We start from the raw sequence: 17,333 nt of genomic DNA on the forward strand, positions 1-17,333 counted from the left end.
ATGTCCAGCTCACAGGAGCGTGTGCCGGGGGTGTCACTGTTGCACACAGAGGGAGGGATGTCCAGCTCACAGGAGCGTGTGCCGGGGGTTTCATTGCTGCACACAGAGGGAGGATGTCCAGCTCACAGGAGCGTGTGTCGGGGGTGTCACTGTTGCACACAGAGGGAGGGATGTCCAGCTCACAGGAGCGTGTGCCGGGGGTTTCATTGCTCCACACAGAGGGAGGGATGTCCAGCTCACAGGAGCGTGTGCCGGGGGTGTCACTGCTGCACACAGAGGGAGGGATGTCCAGCTCACAGGAGCGTGTGCCGGGGGTGTCATTGCTGCACACAGAGGGAGGATGTCCAGCTCACAGGAGCGTGTGTCGGGGGTGTCACTGTTGCACACAGAGGGAGGGATGTCCAGCTCACAGGAGCGTGTGCCGGGGGTTTCATTGCTCCACACAGAGGGAGGGATGTCCAGCTCACAGGAGCGTGTGCCGGGGGTGTCACTGTTGCACACAGAGGGAGGGATGTCCAGCTCACAGGAGCGTGTGCCGGGGGTGTCACTGCTGCACACAGAGGGAGGGATGTCCAGCTCACAGGAGAGTGTGCCGGGGGTGTCACTGCTGCACACAGAGGGAGGGATGTCCAGCTCACAGGAGCGTGTGCCGGGGGTGTCACTGCTGCACACAGAGGGAGGGATGTCCAGCTCACAGGAGCGTGTATCGGGGGTGTCATTGCCGCACACAGAGGGAGGGATGTCCAGCTCACAGGAGCGTGTGCCGGGGGTGTCACTGCCGCACACAGAGGGAGGGATGTCCAGCTCACAGGAGCGTGTGCCGGGGGTGTCACTGCTGCACACAGAGGGAGGGATGTCCAGCTCACAGGAGCGTGTGCCGGGGGTGTCACTGCTGCACACAGAGGGAGGGATGTCCAGCTCACAGGAGCGTGTGCCGGGGGTGTCATTGCCGCACACAGAGGGAGGGATGTCCAGCTCACAGGAGCGTGTGCCGGGGGTGTCATTGCCGCACACAGAGGGAGGGATGTCCAGCTCACAGGAGCGTGTGCCGGGGGTATCATTGCCGCACACAGAGGGAGGATGTCCAGCTCACAGGAGCGTGTGCCGGGGGTGTCACTGTTGCACACAGAGGGAGGGATGTCCAGCTCACAGGAGCGTGTGCCGGGGGTGTCATTGCTGCACACAGAGGGAGGGATGTCCAGCTCACAGGAGCGTGTGTCGGGGGTGTCACTGTTGCACACAGAGGGAGGGATGTCCAGCTCACAGGAGCGTGTGCCGGGGGTGTCATTGCTGCACACAGAGGGAGGGATGTCCAGCTCACAGGAGCGTGTGCCGGGGGTTTCATTGCCGCACACAGAGGGAGGGATGTCCAGCTCACAGGAGCGTGTGCCGGGGGTTTCATTGCCGCACACAGAGGGAGGGATGTCCAGCTCACAGGAGCGTGTGCCGGGGGTGTCATTGCCGCACACAGAGGGAGGGATGTCCAGCTCACAGGAGCGTGTGCCGGGGGTATCATTGCCGCACACAGAGGGAGGATGTCCAGCTCACAGGAGCGTGTGCCGGGGGTGTCACTGCTGCACACAGAGGGAGGGATGTCCAGCTCACAGGAGCGTGTGCCGGGGGTATCATTGCTGCACACAGAGGGAGGATGTCCAGCTCACAGGAGCGTGTGCCGGGGGTGTCACTGCTGCACACAGAGGGAGGGATGTCCAGCTCACAGGAGCGTGTGCCGGGGGTGTCATTGCCGCACACAGAGGGAGGGATGTCCAGCTCACAGGAGCGTGTGCCGGGGGTATCATTGCTGCACACAGAGGGAGGATGTCCAGCTCACAGGAGCGTGTGCCGGGGGTGTCACTGTTGCACACAGAGGGAGGGATGTCCAGCTCACAGGAGCGTGTGCCGGGGGTATCATTGCTGCACACAGAGGGAGGATGTCCAGCTCACAGGAGCGTGTGCCGGGGGTGTCACTGCTGCACACAGAGGGAGGGATGTCCAGCTCACAGGAGCGTGTGCCGGGGGTGTCACTGCTGCACACAGAGGGAGGGATGTCCAGCTCACAGGAGCGTGTGCCGGGGGTGTCATTGCTGCACACAGAGGGAGGGATGTCCAGCTCACAGGAGCGTGTGCCGGGTGATTCATTGCTGCACACAGAGGGAGGGATGTCCAGCTCACAGGAGCGTGTGCCGGGGGTGTCATTGCTGCACACAGAGGGAGGATGTCCAGCTCACAGGAGCGTGTGCCGGGGGTTTCATTGCCGCACACAGAGGGAGGGATGTCCAGCTCACAGGAGCGTGTGCCGGGGGTATCATTGCTGCACACAGAGGGAGGGATGTCCAGCTCACAGGAGCGTGTGCCGGGTGATTCATTGCTGCACACAGAGGGAGGGATGTCCAGCTCACAGGAGCGTGTGCCGGGGGTGTCATTGCTGCACACAGAGGGAGGATGTCCAGCTCACAGGAGCGTGTGCCGGGGGTGTCATTGCTGCACACAGAGGGAGGGATGTCCAGCTCACAGGAGCGTGTGCCGGGGGTGTCACTGCTGCACACAGAGGGAGGGATGTCCAGCTCACAGGAGCGTGTGCCGGGGGTGTCACTGCTGCACACAGAGGGAGGATGTCCAGCTCACAGGAGCGTGTGCCGGGGGTGTCATTGCTGCACACAGAGGGAGGGATGTCCAGCTCACAGGAGCGTGTGCCGGGGGTTTCATTGCCGCACACAGAGGGAGGGATGTCCAGCTCACAGGAGCGTGTGCCGGGGGTATCACTGCTGCACACAGAGGGAGGGATGTCCAGCTCACAGGAGCGTGTGCCGGGGGTGTCACTGCTGCACACAGAGGGAGGGATGTCCAGCTCACAGGAGCGTGTGCCGGGGGTGTCACTGCTGCACACAGAGGGAGGGATGTCCAGCTCACAGGAGCGTGTGCCGGGGGTTTCATTGCCGCACACAGAGGGAGGGATGTCCAGCTCACAGGAGAGTGTGCCGGGGGTGTCACTGCTGCACACAGAGGGAGGGATGTCCAGCTCACAGGAGCGTGTGCCGGGGGTGTCACTGTTGCACACAGAGGGAGGGATGTCCAGCTCACAGGAGCGTGTGCCGGGGGTGTCATTGCTGCACACAGAGGGAGGATGTCCAGCTCACAGGAGCGTGTGCCGGGGGTTTCATTGCCGCACACAGAGGGAGGGATGTCCAGCTCACAGGAGAGTGTGCCGGGGGTGTCACTGTTGCACACAGAGGGAGGATGTCCAGCTCACAGGAGCGTGTGCCGGGGGTGTCATTGCCGCACACAGAGGGAGGATGTCCAGCTCACAGGAGCGTGTGCCGGGGGTTTCATTGCCGCACACAGAGGGAGGGATGTCCAGCTCACAGGAGAGTGTGCCGGGGGTGTCACTGTTGCACACAGAGGGAGGGATGTCCAGCTCACAGGAGCGTGTGCCGGGGGTGTCACTGCTGCACACAGAGGGAGGGATGTCCAGCTCACAGGAGCGTGTGCCGGGGGTATCATTGCTGCACACAGAGGGAGGGATGTCCAGCTCACAGGAGCGTGTGCCGGGTGATTCATTGCTGCACACAGAGGGAGGGATGTCCAGCTCACAGGAGCGTGTGCCGGGGGTGTCATTGCTGCACACAGAGGGAGGATGTCCAGCTCACAGGAGCGTGTGCCGGGGGTTTCATTGCCGCACACAGAGGGAGGGATGTCCAGCTCACAGGAGAGTGTGCCGGGGGTGTCACTGTTGCACACAGAGGGAGGGATGTCCAGCTCACAGGAGCGTGTGCCGGGGGTGTCACTGCTGCACACAGAGGGAGGGATGTCCAGCTCACAGGAGCGTGTGCCGGGGGTATCATTGCTGCACACAGAGGGAGGGATGTCCAGCTCACAGGAGCGTGTGCCGGGTGATTCATTGCTGCACACAGAGGGAGGGATGTCCAGCTCACAGGAGCGTGTGCCGGGGGTTTCATTGCTGCACACAGAGGGAGGGATGTCCAGCTCACAGGAGCGTGTGCCGGGGGTTTCATTGCTGCACACAGAGGGAGGGATGTCCAGCTCACAGGAGCGTGTGCCGGGGGTGTCATTGCTGCACACAGAGGGAGGATGTCCAGCTCACAGGAGCGTGTGCCGGGGGTTTCATTGCCGCACACAGAGGGAGGGATGTCCAGCTCACAGGAGCGTGTGCCGGGGGTGTCATTGCTGCACACAGAGGGAGGATGTCCAGCTCACAGGAGCGTGTGCCGGGTGATTCATTGCTGCACACAGAGGGAGGGATGTCCAGCTCACAGGAGCGTGTGCCGGGGGTGTCACTGCTGCACACAGAGGGAGGGATGTCCAGCTCACAGGAGCGTGTGCCGGGGGTTTCATTGCCGCACACAGAGGGAGGGATGTCCAGCTCACAGGAGAGTGTGCCGGGGGTGTCACTGCTGCACACAGAGGGAGGGATGTCCAGCTCACAGGAGCGTGTGCCGGGGGTGTCACTGCTGCACACAGAGGGAGGGATGTCCAGCTCACAGGAGCGTGTGCCGGGGGTGTCATTGCTGCACACAGAGGGAGGATGTCCAGCTCACAGGAGCGTGTGCCGGGGGTGTCACTGCTGCACACAGAGGGAGGGATGTCCAGCTCACAGGAGCGTGTGCCGGGGGTTTCATTGCCGCACACAGAGGGAGGGATGTCCAGCTCACAGGAGCGTGTGCCGGGGCTTTCATTGCTGCACACAGAGGGAGGGATGTCCAGCTCACAGGAGCGTGTGCCGGGGGTGTCACTGCTGCACACAGAGGGAGGATGTCCAGCTCACAGGAGCGTGTGCCGGGGGTATCATTGCTGCACACAGAGGGAGGGATGTCCAGCTCACAGGAGCGTGTGCCGGGGGTTTCATTGCCGCACACAGAGGGAGGGATGTCCAGCTCACAGGAGCGTGTGCCGGGGGTGTCACTGTTGCACACAGAGGGAGGGATGTCCAGCTCACAGGAGCGTGTGCCGGGGGTTTCATTGCTGCACACAGAGGGAGGGATGTCCAGCTCACAGGAGCGTGTGTCGGGGGTGTCACTGCTGCACACAGAGGGAGGGATGTCCAGCTCACAGGAGCGTGTGCCGGGGGTGTCACTGCTGCACACAGAGGGAGGGATGTCCAGCTCACAGGAGCGTGTGCCGGGGGTGTCATTGCTGCACACAGAGGGAGGGATGTCCAGCTCACAGGAGCGTGTGCCGGGGGTTTCATTGCTGCACACAGAGGGAGGGATGTCCAGCTCACAGGAGCGTGTGCCGGGGGTGTCATTGCTGCACACAGAGGGAGGGATGTCCAGCTCACGGGAGCGTGTGCCGGGGGTTTCATTGCCGCACACAGAGGGAGGATGTCCAGCTCACAGGAGCGTGTGCCGGGGGTGTCACTGCTGCACACAGAGGGAGGGATGTCCAGCTCACAGGAGCGTGTGCCGGGGGTGTCACTGCTGCACACAGAGGGAGGGATGTCCAGCTCACAGGAGCGTGTGCCGGGGGTGTCACTGTTGCACACAGAGGGAGGGATGTCCAGCTCACAGGAGCGTGTGCCGGGGGTGTCACTGTTGCACACAGAGGGAGGGATGTCCAGCTCACAGGAGCGTGTGCCGGGGGTGTCACTGTTGCACACAGAGGGAGGGATGTCCAGCTCACAGGAGCGTGTGCCGGGGGTTTCATTGCCGCACACAGAGGGAGGGATGTCCAGCTCACAGGAGCGTGTGCCGGGGGTGTCACTGCTGCACACAGAGGGAGGGATGTCCAGCTCACGGGAGCGTGTGCCGGGGGTTTCATTGCCGCACACAGAGGGAGGGATGTCCAGCTCACAGGAGCGTGTGCCGGGGGTGTCACTGCTGCACACAGAGGGAGGGATGTCCAGCTCACAGGAGCGTGTGCCGGGGGTGTCATTGCTGCACACAGAGGGAGGGATGTCCAGCTCACAGGAGCGTGTGCCGGGGGTTTCATTGCCGCACACAGAGGGAGGGATGTCCAGCTCACAGGAGCGTGTGTCGGGGGTGTCACTGCTGCACACAGAGGGAGGGATGTCCAGCTCACAGGAGCGTGTGCCGGGGGTGTCATTGCTGCACACAGAGGGAGGGATGTCCAGCTCACAGGAGCGTGTGCCGGGGGTGTCACTGTTGCACACAGAGGGAGGGATGTCCAGCTCACAGGAGCGTGTGCCGGGGGTGTCACTGCTGCACACAGAGGGAGGGATGTCCAGCTCACAGGAGCGTGTGCCGGGGGTGTCATTGCTGCACACAGAGGGAGGGATGTCCAGCTCACAGGAGCGTGTGCCGGGGGTGTCACTGCTGCACACAGAGGGAGGGATGTCCAGCTCACAGGAGCGTGTGCCGGGGGTGTCACTGCTGCACACAGAGGGAGGGATGTCCAGCTCACAGGAGCGTGTGCCGGGGGTATCACTGCTGCACACAGAGGGAGGGATGTCCAGCTCACAGGAGCGTGTGCCGGGGGTGTCACTGCTGCACACAGAGGGAGGGATGTCCAGCTCACAGGAGCGTGTATCAGGGGTATCATTGCCGCACACAGAGGGAGGATGTCCAGCTCACAGGAGTTCATGGCCCCAGGGGCTCCTGTCCTGCACCCAGTGAGCTGGATCTGAGGTCAGCTGTTATATATGGTCTCTGCAGTAAGTACTGGTCCTGGGTCACAGGCTGGAGTGAGATCTTGCACCATCAGATGGACTGGTTGGGACTGGTCACTGGGGCTCCTGGCTCTGTCTGCGTATGAGCTCTGCATAAAGACCCCCCATACGGAGCAGCTCGCGATGAGTTCCACTCTGAGAACATATAAAGAGAGTTCAATAGGACACAACAGACGTCTCCTGTTCCTAGTTACACAATGAGGGACCCACCTTATGTACTAATATCATCCACACAAGGGCGGTTCAGAGTTCATCGTAGCAGCAAATTTGTTAGCAGTTGGGCAAAAATAAGATTTTAAACCTACCGGTAAATCTTTTTCTTTTTTTTTTAAGAGGATGCTGGGGACTCCGTAAGGACCATGGGGATAGACGGGCTCCGCAGGAGACATGGGCACTTTAAGAAAGACTTTAGGTCTGGGTGTGCACTGGCTCCTCCCTCTATGCCCCTCCTCCAGACCTCAGTTAGAGAAACTGTGCCCAGAGAAGACGGACAATACGAGGAAAGGATTTTGTTAATCCAAGGGCAAGATTCATACCAGCCCACACCATACACACCGTATAACATGGAATATATGCAACCAGTTAACAGTATGAAACCAACATAGCATCAGTCCAAGACCGATGAAACTATAACATAACCCTTATGTAAGCAAAACTACATACAAGTCTTGCAGAAGTAGTCCGCACTTGGGACGGGCGCCCAGCATCCTCTACGGACTACGAGAAAGATTTACAGGTAGGTTTAAAATCTTATTTTCTCTTATGTCCTAGAGGATGCTGGGGATTCCGTAAGGACCATGGGGATTATACCAAAGCTCACAAACGGGCGGGAGAGTGCGGATGACTCTGCAGCACAGACTGAGCAAACAGGAGATCCTCCTCAGCCAGGGTATCAAACTTATAGAACTTTGCAAAGGTGTTAGAACCCGACCAAGTAGCAGTTCAGCACAGCTGTAGTGCCGAGACCCCTCAGGCAGCCGCCCAAGACGAGCCCACCTTCCTAGTGGAATGGGCCTTGACCGATTTTGGTTAACGGCAATCCTGCCGTAGAATGTGCCTGCTGAATCGTGTTACAGATCCAGCGAGCAATAGTCTTCTTTGAAGCAGGGCATCAACCTTGTTGGCTGCATACAGGACAACAGTGCTTCTGTTTTTCTGACTCTAGCCGTTCTGGCTACGTAAATTTTCAAAGCCCTGACCACATCAAGGGACTCGGAATCCTCCAAGTCACATGTAGCCACAGGCACCACAATAGGTTGGTTCATATGAAAAAATGACACCACCTTAGGCAAGAATTGAGGACGAGTTCGCAATTCTGCTGTATACATATGGAAAACCAGATAGGGGCTTTTATGAGACAAAGCCGCCAATTCAGACACTCGCCTAGCCGAAGCCAAGGCTAATAACATGACCACCTTCCAAGTGAGATATTTTAACTCCACCATTTTAAGTGGTTCAAAACAATGCGACTTAAGGAAACTCAACACCACGTTAAGGTCCCAAGACGCCACCGGAGTTTCAAAAGGAGGCTGAATATGCAGCACTCCCTTCCAAAAGCCTGTACTTCTTGGAGAGAAGCCAATTCTTTTTGAAAGAAAATGGATAAGGCCGAAATCTGCACCTTAATGGAGTCTAATTTTAGGCCCAAATTCACCCCAGTTTGTGGGAAGTGAAGGAAACGGCCCAGATGGAATTCTTCCATAGAAGCATTCCTGGCCTCACACCAAGAAACATATATTCGCCATATACGGTGATAATGTTTAGAAGTCACGTCCTTCCTAGCCTTTATCAGAGTAGGAATGACCTCATCCGGAATGCCTTTTTCTGCTAGGATCCGGCGTTCAACCGCCATGCCTTCAAACGCAGCCGCGGTAAGTCTTGGAACAGACAGGGCCCCTGTTGCAACAGGTCCTGTCTTAGAGGAAGAGGCCACGGATCTTCTGTGAGCATTTCCTGCAGATCCGGATATCAGGTCCTTCGTGGCCAATCTGGAACAATGAGAATTGTTCTCACTCCGCTCTCTTTTATTATTTTCAACACCTTGGGTATGAGAGGAAGAGGAGGAAATACCTAGACCGACTGGAACACCCACGGTGTCACTAGGGTGTCTACAGCCACCGCCTGAGGGTCTTTTGATCTGGCGCAATACCTCTGTAGCTTTTTGTTGAGGCGGGACGCCATCATGTCTATCTGGGGTAATCCCCACTGACTTGCAATCTGTGCGAAGACTTCCTGATGAAGTCCCCACTCTCCTGGATGCAGGTCGTGCCTGCTGAGGAAGTCTGCTTCCCAGTTGTCCACTCCCGGAATGAACACTGCTGACAGTGCGCTTACATGAATTTCCGCCCAGCTAAGAATTCTGGTGGCTTCCACCATTGCCACTCTGCTCCATGTGCCGCCTTGGCGGTTTACATGAGCCACTGCGGTGATGTCTGACTGGATCAGAATTGGTTGATCGCGCATTAATGTCTCCGCTTGACGTAGGGCGTTGTATATGGCCCTCAGTTCCAAGATGTTGATGTGGAGACAAGTCTCTTGACTTGATCAAAGACCTTGGAAGTTTCTTCCCTGCGTGACTGCTTCCCAACCTCGGAGGCTCGCGTCCGTAGTCACCAGGATCCAGTCCTGAATGCCAAACCTGCAGCCTTCTAGAAGGTGAGCACTCTGCAGCCACCACAGGAGAGATACCCTGGCCCTGGGGAACAGGGAGATCAACTGATGAATCTGTAGATGTGATCCGGACCACTTGTTCAGTAGGTCCCACTGGAAAGTCCTCGATGGAGTCTGCCGAAAGGAATGGCCTCATATGATGCCACCATCTTTCCCAGGACTCGAGTGCAGTGATGCACTGACACCTGTTTTGGTTTCAATAGGTTCCTGACTAGAGTCATGAGTTCCTGAGCTTCTATCGGAAAATAAACTCTTTTCTGGTCTGTATCCAGAATCATGCCCAAGAAAGTCAGACGAGTCGTAGGAACCAACTGCGACTTCGGGATATTGAGAATTCAGCCTTGTTGCTGTAACACCTTCAGTGAAAGCGATACGCTGTTCAGTAACTGCTCTCTTGATCTCGCTTTTATGAGGAGATCGTCCAAGCACGGGACAACTGTGACACCTTGCTTGCGCAGGAGCACCATCATTTCCGCCATTAGCTTGGTGAAAATCCTCGGGGCCGTGGAAAGCCCAAACTGCAACGTTTGAAATTGGTAATGATAATCCTGTACCGCAATTCTGAGGTACGCCTGATGAGGTGGGTATATGGGAACATAAAGGTATGCATCCTTTATGTCCAGAGATACCAGAAAATACCCCCCTTCCAGGCTGGCGATGACCGCTCTTAGCGATTCCATCTTGAACTTGAACCTTTTCAATCATAGGTTCAGGGATTTTACATTTAATATGGGTCTGACCGAACCATCCGGTTTCGGGACTACACATAGGGTTGAGTAATATCCCCTTCCTTGTTAATGCAGGGGAACCTTGACCACCACCTGTTGAAGATACAATTTGTGAATTGCATTTAACACTATCTCCCCTTCCTGGGGAGAAGCTGGCAGGACCGATTTGAAAAACAGTCGAGGAGGCACCTCTTTGAATTCCAGCTTGTAACCCTGAGAAACAATTTCTATTGCCCAGGGATTCACCTGCGAGTGAACCCCGATGTGGCTGAAAACTCGAAGACGTGCCCCCACTGGGGCGGACTCCTTTAGCTGAGCCCCAGCGTCAAGCGGTGGATTTTGCAGAGGCCAGGGAGGACTTCTGTTCCTGGGAACTAGCTGTGTTGTGCAGCTTTTTTCCCTCTGCCCTTACCTCTGGCAAGAAAGGAAGAACCTCGTACTTTCTTGTTTCTTTGTGATCGAAAGGACTGCATTTGGTAATGTCGTGCTTTCTTAGGCTGTGAGGGAATATAAGGCAAACATTAGATTTACCAGCTGTAGCTGTGGAGACCAGGTCCGAGAGACCTTCCCCAAACAATTCCTCACCCTTGTAAGGTAAAACCTCAATATGCCTCTTTGAGTCGGCATCACCTGTTCATTGCCCGGTCCATAAGACTCGCCTAGTAGAAATAGACAGCGTTTATTCTGGAACCCAGTAGACTAATGTCTCTTTGAGCATCCCTCATATATAAGACATCTTTTATATGCCCTAGGGTCATTAAAATGGTATCCTTATCTAGGGTCTCAATTTCCGCTGATAAGGTATCTGTCCATGCTGCTACAGTGCTACAAACCCAAGCCGACGCAATTGCCGGTCTGAGTAAGGTACCAGAATATGTGTAAATGGACTTCAAGGTAATCTCCTGCTTGCGGTCAGTAGGATCCTTGAGGGTAGCCGTATCTTGGGATGGCAGCGCTACCTTTTTGGATAAGCGTGTCAATGCTTTGTCCACCCTAGGGGAGGATTCCCACCGTATCCTGTCCATTGGCGGGAAAGGATACGCCATAAGAATCCTTTTGGGAATCTGCAGTTTCTTGTCTGGAGATTCCCAAGCCTTTTCACATAACTCATTTAGCTCGTGTGAGGGGGGAAAGGTTACCTCAGGTTTCTTTCCCTTATACATGTGTACCCTCGTGTCAGGGACAGGGGGTTCCTCTGTGATATGCAAAACATCTTTTATTGCAATAATCATATATCGAATACATTTAGCCAATTTTGGCTGTAATTTTGAATCATCGTAGTCGACACTGGAGTCAGAATCCGTGTCGGTATCTGTATCTATTATTTGGGATAGTGGGCGCTTTTGAGACCCCGAAGGTCCCTGCGACATAGGGACAGACATGGGTTGACTCCCTGGCTGTACCCTAGCTTCAGCTTTGTCCAATCTTTTGTGCAATAAATTTACATTAGCACTTAAAACATTCCACATATCCAGTCAGGTGTCGGCGTTGTCGACAGAGACACCACATTCATTTGCTCCCCGTCCTCTCTAGGAGAGCCTTTTACCTCAGACATGTCGACACACGCATACCGACACACCACACACTCAGGGAATCCTCTTATCTGAAGACAGTTCCCCCACAAGGCCCTTTGGAGAGACAGAGAGAGAGTATGCCAGCACACACCCCAGCGCTATATGACCCAGGAAAAAACACAATAAATATATGTTTACCCAGTAGCGCTGTTTATATGTATATATGCGCCTAATTATGTGCCCCCCCTCTTCTTTAAAACCCTCTTTCACTGTGGTATAAGCAGGGGAGAGTCCGGGGAGCTTCCTCTCAGCTGTGCTGTGGAGAAAATGGCGCTGGTGAGTGCTGAGGGAGAAGCCCCGCCCCCTCATATATATATATATATATATACACATATACATACACACACACACACATATATATATATATATATATATATATATATATATATATATATATATATATATATATATATACACATACACACACACACACACACACACACACACACACACACACACACACACAAACACACACAGTGGCCAGCTGTATACATATATATTTTTGGCAAAAAGAGGTTCATATGCTGTCCAGGGCGCCCCCCCTGCGCCCTGCACCCTTACAGTGACTGCCGTGTGTGAGGTGTATGGGAGCAATGGCGCACAGCGTTACTGCTGTTCGTTACCTCAGTGAAGATCAGTGAAGATCAGTGAAGATCATGAAGTCTTCTGCCGCCTCTGAAGTCTTCTTTTCTTCTCATACTCACCCGGCTTCTATCTTCCGGCTCTGTGAGGAGGACGGCGGCGCGGCTCTGGGACAGACGGCGAGGGTGAGACCTGCGTACCGATCCCTCTGGATCTAATGGTGTCCAGTAGCCTAAGAAGCAGAGCCCTTCAACTCACAGAAGTAGGGCTGCTTCTCTCCCCTCAGTCCCACGCTGCAGGGAGTCTGTTGCCAGCAGAGCTCCCTGAAAATAAAAAACCTAACAAATATACTTTCTGTCAGGAAGCTCAGGAGAGCTCCCTGTAATCACCCAGTCTCCACTGGGCACAGGATCTAACTGAGGTCTGGAGGAGGGGCATAGAGGGAGGAGCCAGTGCACACCCATACCTAAAGTCTTTCTTAAAGTGCCCATGTCTCCTGCGGAGCCCGTCTATCCCCATGGTCCTTACGGAGTCCCCAGCATCCTCTAGGACGTAAGAGAAACCATGTGCACTGCAGGTGGGGCAGATGTAACATGTGCAGTCAGTGCACATGGTTTTGCCCAACTGCTAACAAATTTGCTGCTACGATCAACTCTGAATTAGGCCCAAGGCGTGCGGAGTGTTGCTGAAGGGACACGTGAAGAGCTTACAAAGCGAGGGGACTGACCTAAATCCATTGTTCTGTAGTTCTGCACAGCACCTACACCCTCCAGTCCTCCACCCTCCCGCCCAGCACACCACCTACGCCCTCGAGTCCTCACCCAAACATCGCCTACCTCCTCCAACCCACCTGCAGCCTACACCCTCCATCCAGCACACCGCCTACACCCTCCAGGCAAGCGCACCGCCTACACCCTCCATCCAGCACGCCACCTACACCCTCCAGGCCAGCGCACTGCCTACACCCTCCATCCAGCACACCACCTACACCCTCCAGGTCCTCCCCACCACCACCCTCCCTGCCCAGCACACCACCTACACCCCAGCCCTGTTGGGCAGAATACCACCCACCCTCACTTTTTACCTGTGGCTACTTACCTCTGCCACCCGGCCCTTTGACAAGACCACGATGACGTCCGCATCCGCGATGGTGCTGAGCCGATGAGCAATGACCAGCACTGTGCGGCCAGAGGCAGCGCGTTCCAGGGCTAATTGTACAGTCCGCTCAGACTCTGAGTCCAGGGCACTCGTTGCCTCATCGAGAATCAGGATGCGAGGGTCCTTTAGAAGAGCGCGTGCAATGGCCACCCGCTGCTTCTGACCGCCGGAGAGGGTGACCCCGCGCTCACCTGTCAGGGAAGAAACAGTTCACTCAAAGAACAAAAAGTACATTTGTAGAAGAAAATGGTCTCCGTCCTCTCCTGACAGCTCGTTCTCAGTGTCGGCGATAGTCTATGTACTGTACGGCGGTGTCACAGTATTGTAAAGAGAACGATGGCGTCTCTGTGGTAAGCTTCAGGTATAGAGAGGAGACCCCCTGACATTGGGGGTCAGTCCGAGTTGATCGCTAGCTGCTTTTGTTCACTGCGCAGCGATCAGGCAAAAAAATGGCACTTCTGAATGATGTACAGTAGTTTCACACAGGGTCTAGCGAAGCATTTTAGTCGCACTGCTGGCCGCAGAGTGATTGACATGAAGAGGGCGTTTCTGGGTGTCAACTGACCGTTTTCAGGGAGTGTTCGAAAAAACGCAGGCGTGCCAGGAAAAACGCTGGCGTGGCTGGGTGAACGCAATGCGTGTTCGTGACGTCAAAACAGGAACTGAATAGTCTGAAGTGATCGCAAGCGCTGAGTAAGTCTGAACCTACTCTAAAACTGCACAAAATTATTTTGTAGCCGCTCTGCGATCCCCCCGTTCGCACTTCTGCTAAGCTAAAATACACTCCCAGTGGGCGGTGGCATAGCGTTTGCACGACTGCTAAAAACTGCTAGCGAGCGATCAACTCGGAATGACCCCCATAGTGCTGAGTGTATTCTTTGTAGCACAGGACACAATAAGCCGCTTACAGCAGATGAGTGTCAGATGGCAGAAACGTCACTTACAGAAAAGTCACATGACCGGTGGGTGTGCAGGACGGTAAGGGAAGGGATAGGAGGACAGCAGCAGGAGCCTCACCTAGCATTGTGTTATATCCATCTGGAAAGTTCCGGATAAAGTCATCAGCATTCGCCAGTTTTGCGGCTTCATAGACCTCAGCATCGCCGGCGCTCGGCCTCCCAAATCGAATATTTTCCATGATGCTTGTGCCAAACAGGACAGGCTCCTGGGTGATGAGAGGAAGCGGTGAGGGCAGAGAAACTGCGCGTTATCATGTGACATCTTATCAGAGTATGCGGACCTCCCTCCAACAACACATACAGGCCGGGTCACTACACAAATCACCACAAGCTGAACAGGTGACCCCGTGCTGGGGAAATAACTCCTCCGCCCGCTCTGCTAAGTGTGTCCCCGCAGCCCTGTACATCTGCGTCAGCTCAGCCGCCCCATCCCGTTATTCCTTTACTAGTTCTCCTCTCCAGATAGCTAGTGCGCAATGCTGGAACCGGAACCTGCGTTTTACATGCGCAGCAACAATGATGTCATTTCCATCAGCGGTCTGATTATATAGGTGTGCGGCCCTGAATGCGGCAGCCTTCTCATGTTCTGGAGTATACTACGCAAGGTCAGCTTAATTTATATTATACTTTATGCCCCTCCCCCACTTCACTTACACTGCACCCCACCCAGAGCCGGCCATAGGTATAGGCAAACTAGGCAATTGCCTAGGACATTTCATATGCCTAAGGGCATCAGTAGCTTCTGCTGATTAAAATGATATGCAGCATGCCTATATTCTGTGTGTAGCATTTCATATGCAGATACAGCCACAGTCCCACACAGTATATAGGCATGCTGCATATTATTTTACTCAGCAGAAGCTGCTTGTGCATCCTAGCCACATAGCAATGCAAATAAGATGCATTTTCATTAAAAAAGGTGCCCGATGTTAGCATTGAGGCAAGATATAGGAGGACACATCTGTATCCAAGCAGAGGCAGAGGTCACAGTGTTAGTGGCAGTGTGATTGCAGTGTGCATGTGAGTGGGTTGGTTGTGCAGTAGTGTTCAGACTATGTGTACGGAGCATTATGTAGGTCATGTAAAAATCCATTAATAATGTGCAACATATGTGTAAGGGGCACTATGTGTGTCATTATGTGTATAAGGGCATTAATAATGTGCGGCATATGTGTAACAGGGTACTACTGTATGTGTGTCATTATGTGTATAGGGGCACTAATAATGTGCAGCAAATTTGTAGGGGGCACTATGCATGTCATTATGTGTATAAGGGCATTAATAATGTGCGGCATATGTGTAAGGGACATTATGTGTAAAAGGGCATTAATAAAGGTTGTCATAATGTGTAAGGCGCATTATGTTTATAAGGACATTAATAATGTGTGTCATATGTGTAAGGGGCATTACTCTGTGGCATTATGTGTATAAGGTGCTCTACTATGTGGCGTTGCGTACAGAAAGGGCACTACTGTGTCGTCTAATGTGAATAAAGAGCAATAGGTGTGGTGTAATGTGAATAAGGAGCAATTCAGTGTGATGTAATGTGAATAAGGGGCTCTACTGTGAGGAGTAACGTTTATAAGGTAAAGTGATACTACTGTGGGATGTAATATGAATTATGGACACTATCGCATGATCAAATGTGAATAAACTTGCAGTACTGTGTGGCGTAATTGGAATTGGGGTTACTATTGTGCGGCCATGTCCCTTGCCAGCAAAAACACACCCCTTTTTGGGCTGAGCACCAAATGTGCGAACTGTTCCTATTTAAAATATAGGGGGTACAAACACCAAAAATAAGATTTTACTTACCGGTAAATCTATTTCTCGTAGTCCGTAGTGGATGCTGGGGACTCCGTAAGGACCATGGGGAATAGACGGGCTCCGCAGGAGACAGGGCACTTTAAGAAAGAATTTAGGTTCTGGTGTGCTCTGGCTCCTCCCTCTATGTCTCTCCTCCAGACCTCAGTTAGAGAAACTGTGCCCGGAAGAACTGACAGTACAAGAAAAGGATTTTGGAATCCAGGGCAAGACTCATACCAGTCACACCAATCACACCGTATAACTCGTGATAAACTTACCCAGTTAACAGTATGAACAACAACGGAGCATCAGATCAACCCTGATGCAACCAACATAACCCTTATTTAAGCAATAACTATATACAAGTATTGCAGAAGAAGTCCGCACTTGGGATGGGCGCCCAGCATCCACTACGGACTACGAGAAATAGATTTACCGGTAAGTAAAATCTTATTTTCTCTAACGTCCTAGTGGATGCTGGGGACTCCGTAAGGACCATGGGGATTATACCAAAGCTCCCAAACGAGCGGGAGAGTGCGGATGACTCTGCAGCACCGAATGAGCAAACACAAGGTCCTCCTCAGCCAGGGTATCAAACTTGTAGAACCTTGCAAAGGTGTTTGAACCTGACCAAGCAGCCGCTCGGCAAAGCTGTAATGCAGAGACCCCTCGGGCGGCCGCCCAAGAAGAGCCCACCGTCCTTGTGGAATGGGCCTTAACTGATCTAGGCAGCGGCAACCCAGCCGCAGAATGAGCCTGCTGAATCGGGTTACAGATCCAGCGAGCAATAGTTTGCTTTGAAGCAGGCGCTCCAAGCTTGTTGGAAGCATACAGGATAAACAAAGATTCTGTTTTCCTGACCCTAGCCGTTCTGGCTACATAAACCTTCAAAGCCCTGACCACATCTAGTAACTCGGAATCCTCCAAGTCACGAGTAGCCACAGGCACCACAATAGATTGGTTCATATGAAAGGATGACACCACTTTTGGCAGAAATTGTGGACTGGTCCGCAATTCTGCCCGGTCCATATGGAAAACCAGATAGGGGCTTTTATGCGACAAAGCCGCTAATTCTGACACACGCCTAGCTGAAGCCAAGGCTAATAGCATGACCACCTTCCACGTGAGAAATTTTAACTCCACGGTTTTGAGTGGCTCAAACCAGTGTGACTTCAGGAAACTCAACACCACGTTAAGATCCTAAGGTGCCACT

The 17,333-nt window shown here is 54.1% G+C and overlaps 1 protein-coding gene across 1 annotated transcript in view; it reads right to left on the minus strand.

Moving 5' to 3' along the window:
- Window positions 1–6,252: 6,252 nt before the first annotated feature.
- Window positions 6,253–17,333, minus strand: part of ABCB8 (ATP binding cassette subfamily B member 8) — a 38,490-nt gene continuing 27,409 nt past the window's right edge. The window contains exons 14-16 of the mRNA XM_063924655.1: window positions 14,373–14,520; window positions 13,296–13,546; window positions 6,253–6,778 (exon numbers count right to left, since the gene is read on the minus strand). Of these exons, the coding sequence (XP_063780725.1) occupies window positions 6,698–6,778; window positions 13,296–13,546; window positions 14,373–14,520 (480 nt within the window). The 3' untranslated portion in view covers window positions 6,253–6,697. The remainder of the gene's footprint in view (window positions 6,779–13,295; window positions 13,547–14,372; window positions 14,521–17,333) is intronic.

The sequence above is a fragment of the Pseudophryne corroboree genome, chromosome 5 (assembly GCF_028390025.1).
Source record: "Pseudophryne corroboree isolate aPseCor3 chromosome 5, aPseCor3.hap2, whole genome shotgun sequence".
NCBI classification, from domain to species: Eukaryota; Metazoa; Chordata; class Amphibia; order Anura; family Myobatrachidae; genus Pseudophryne; species Pseudophryne corroboree.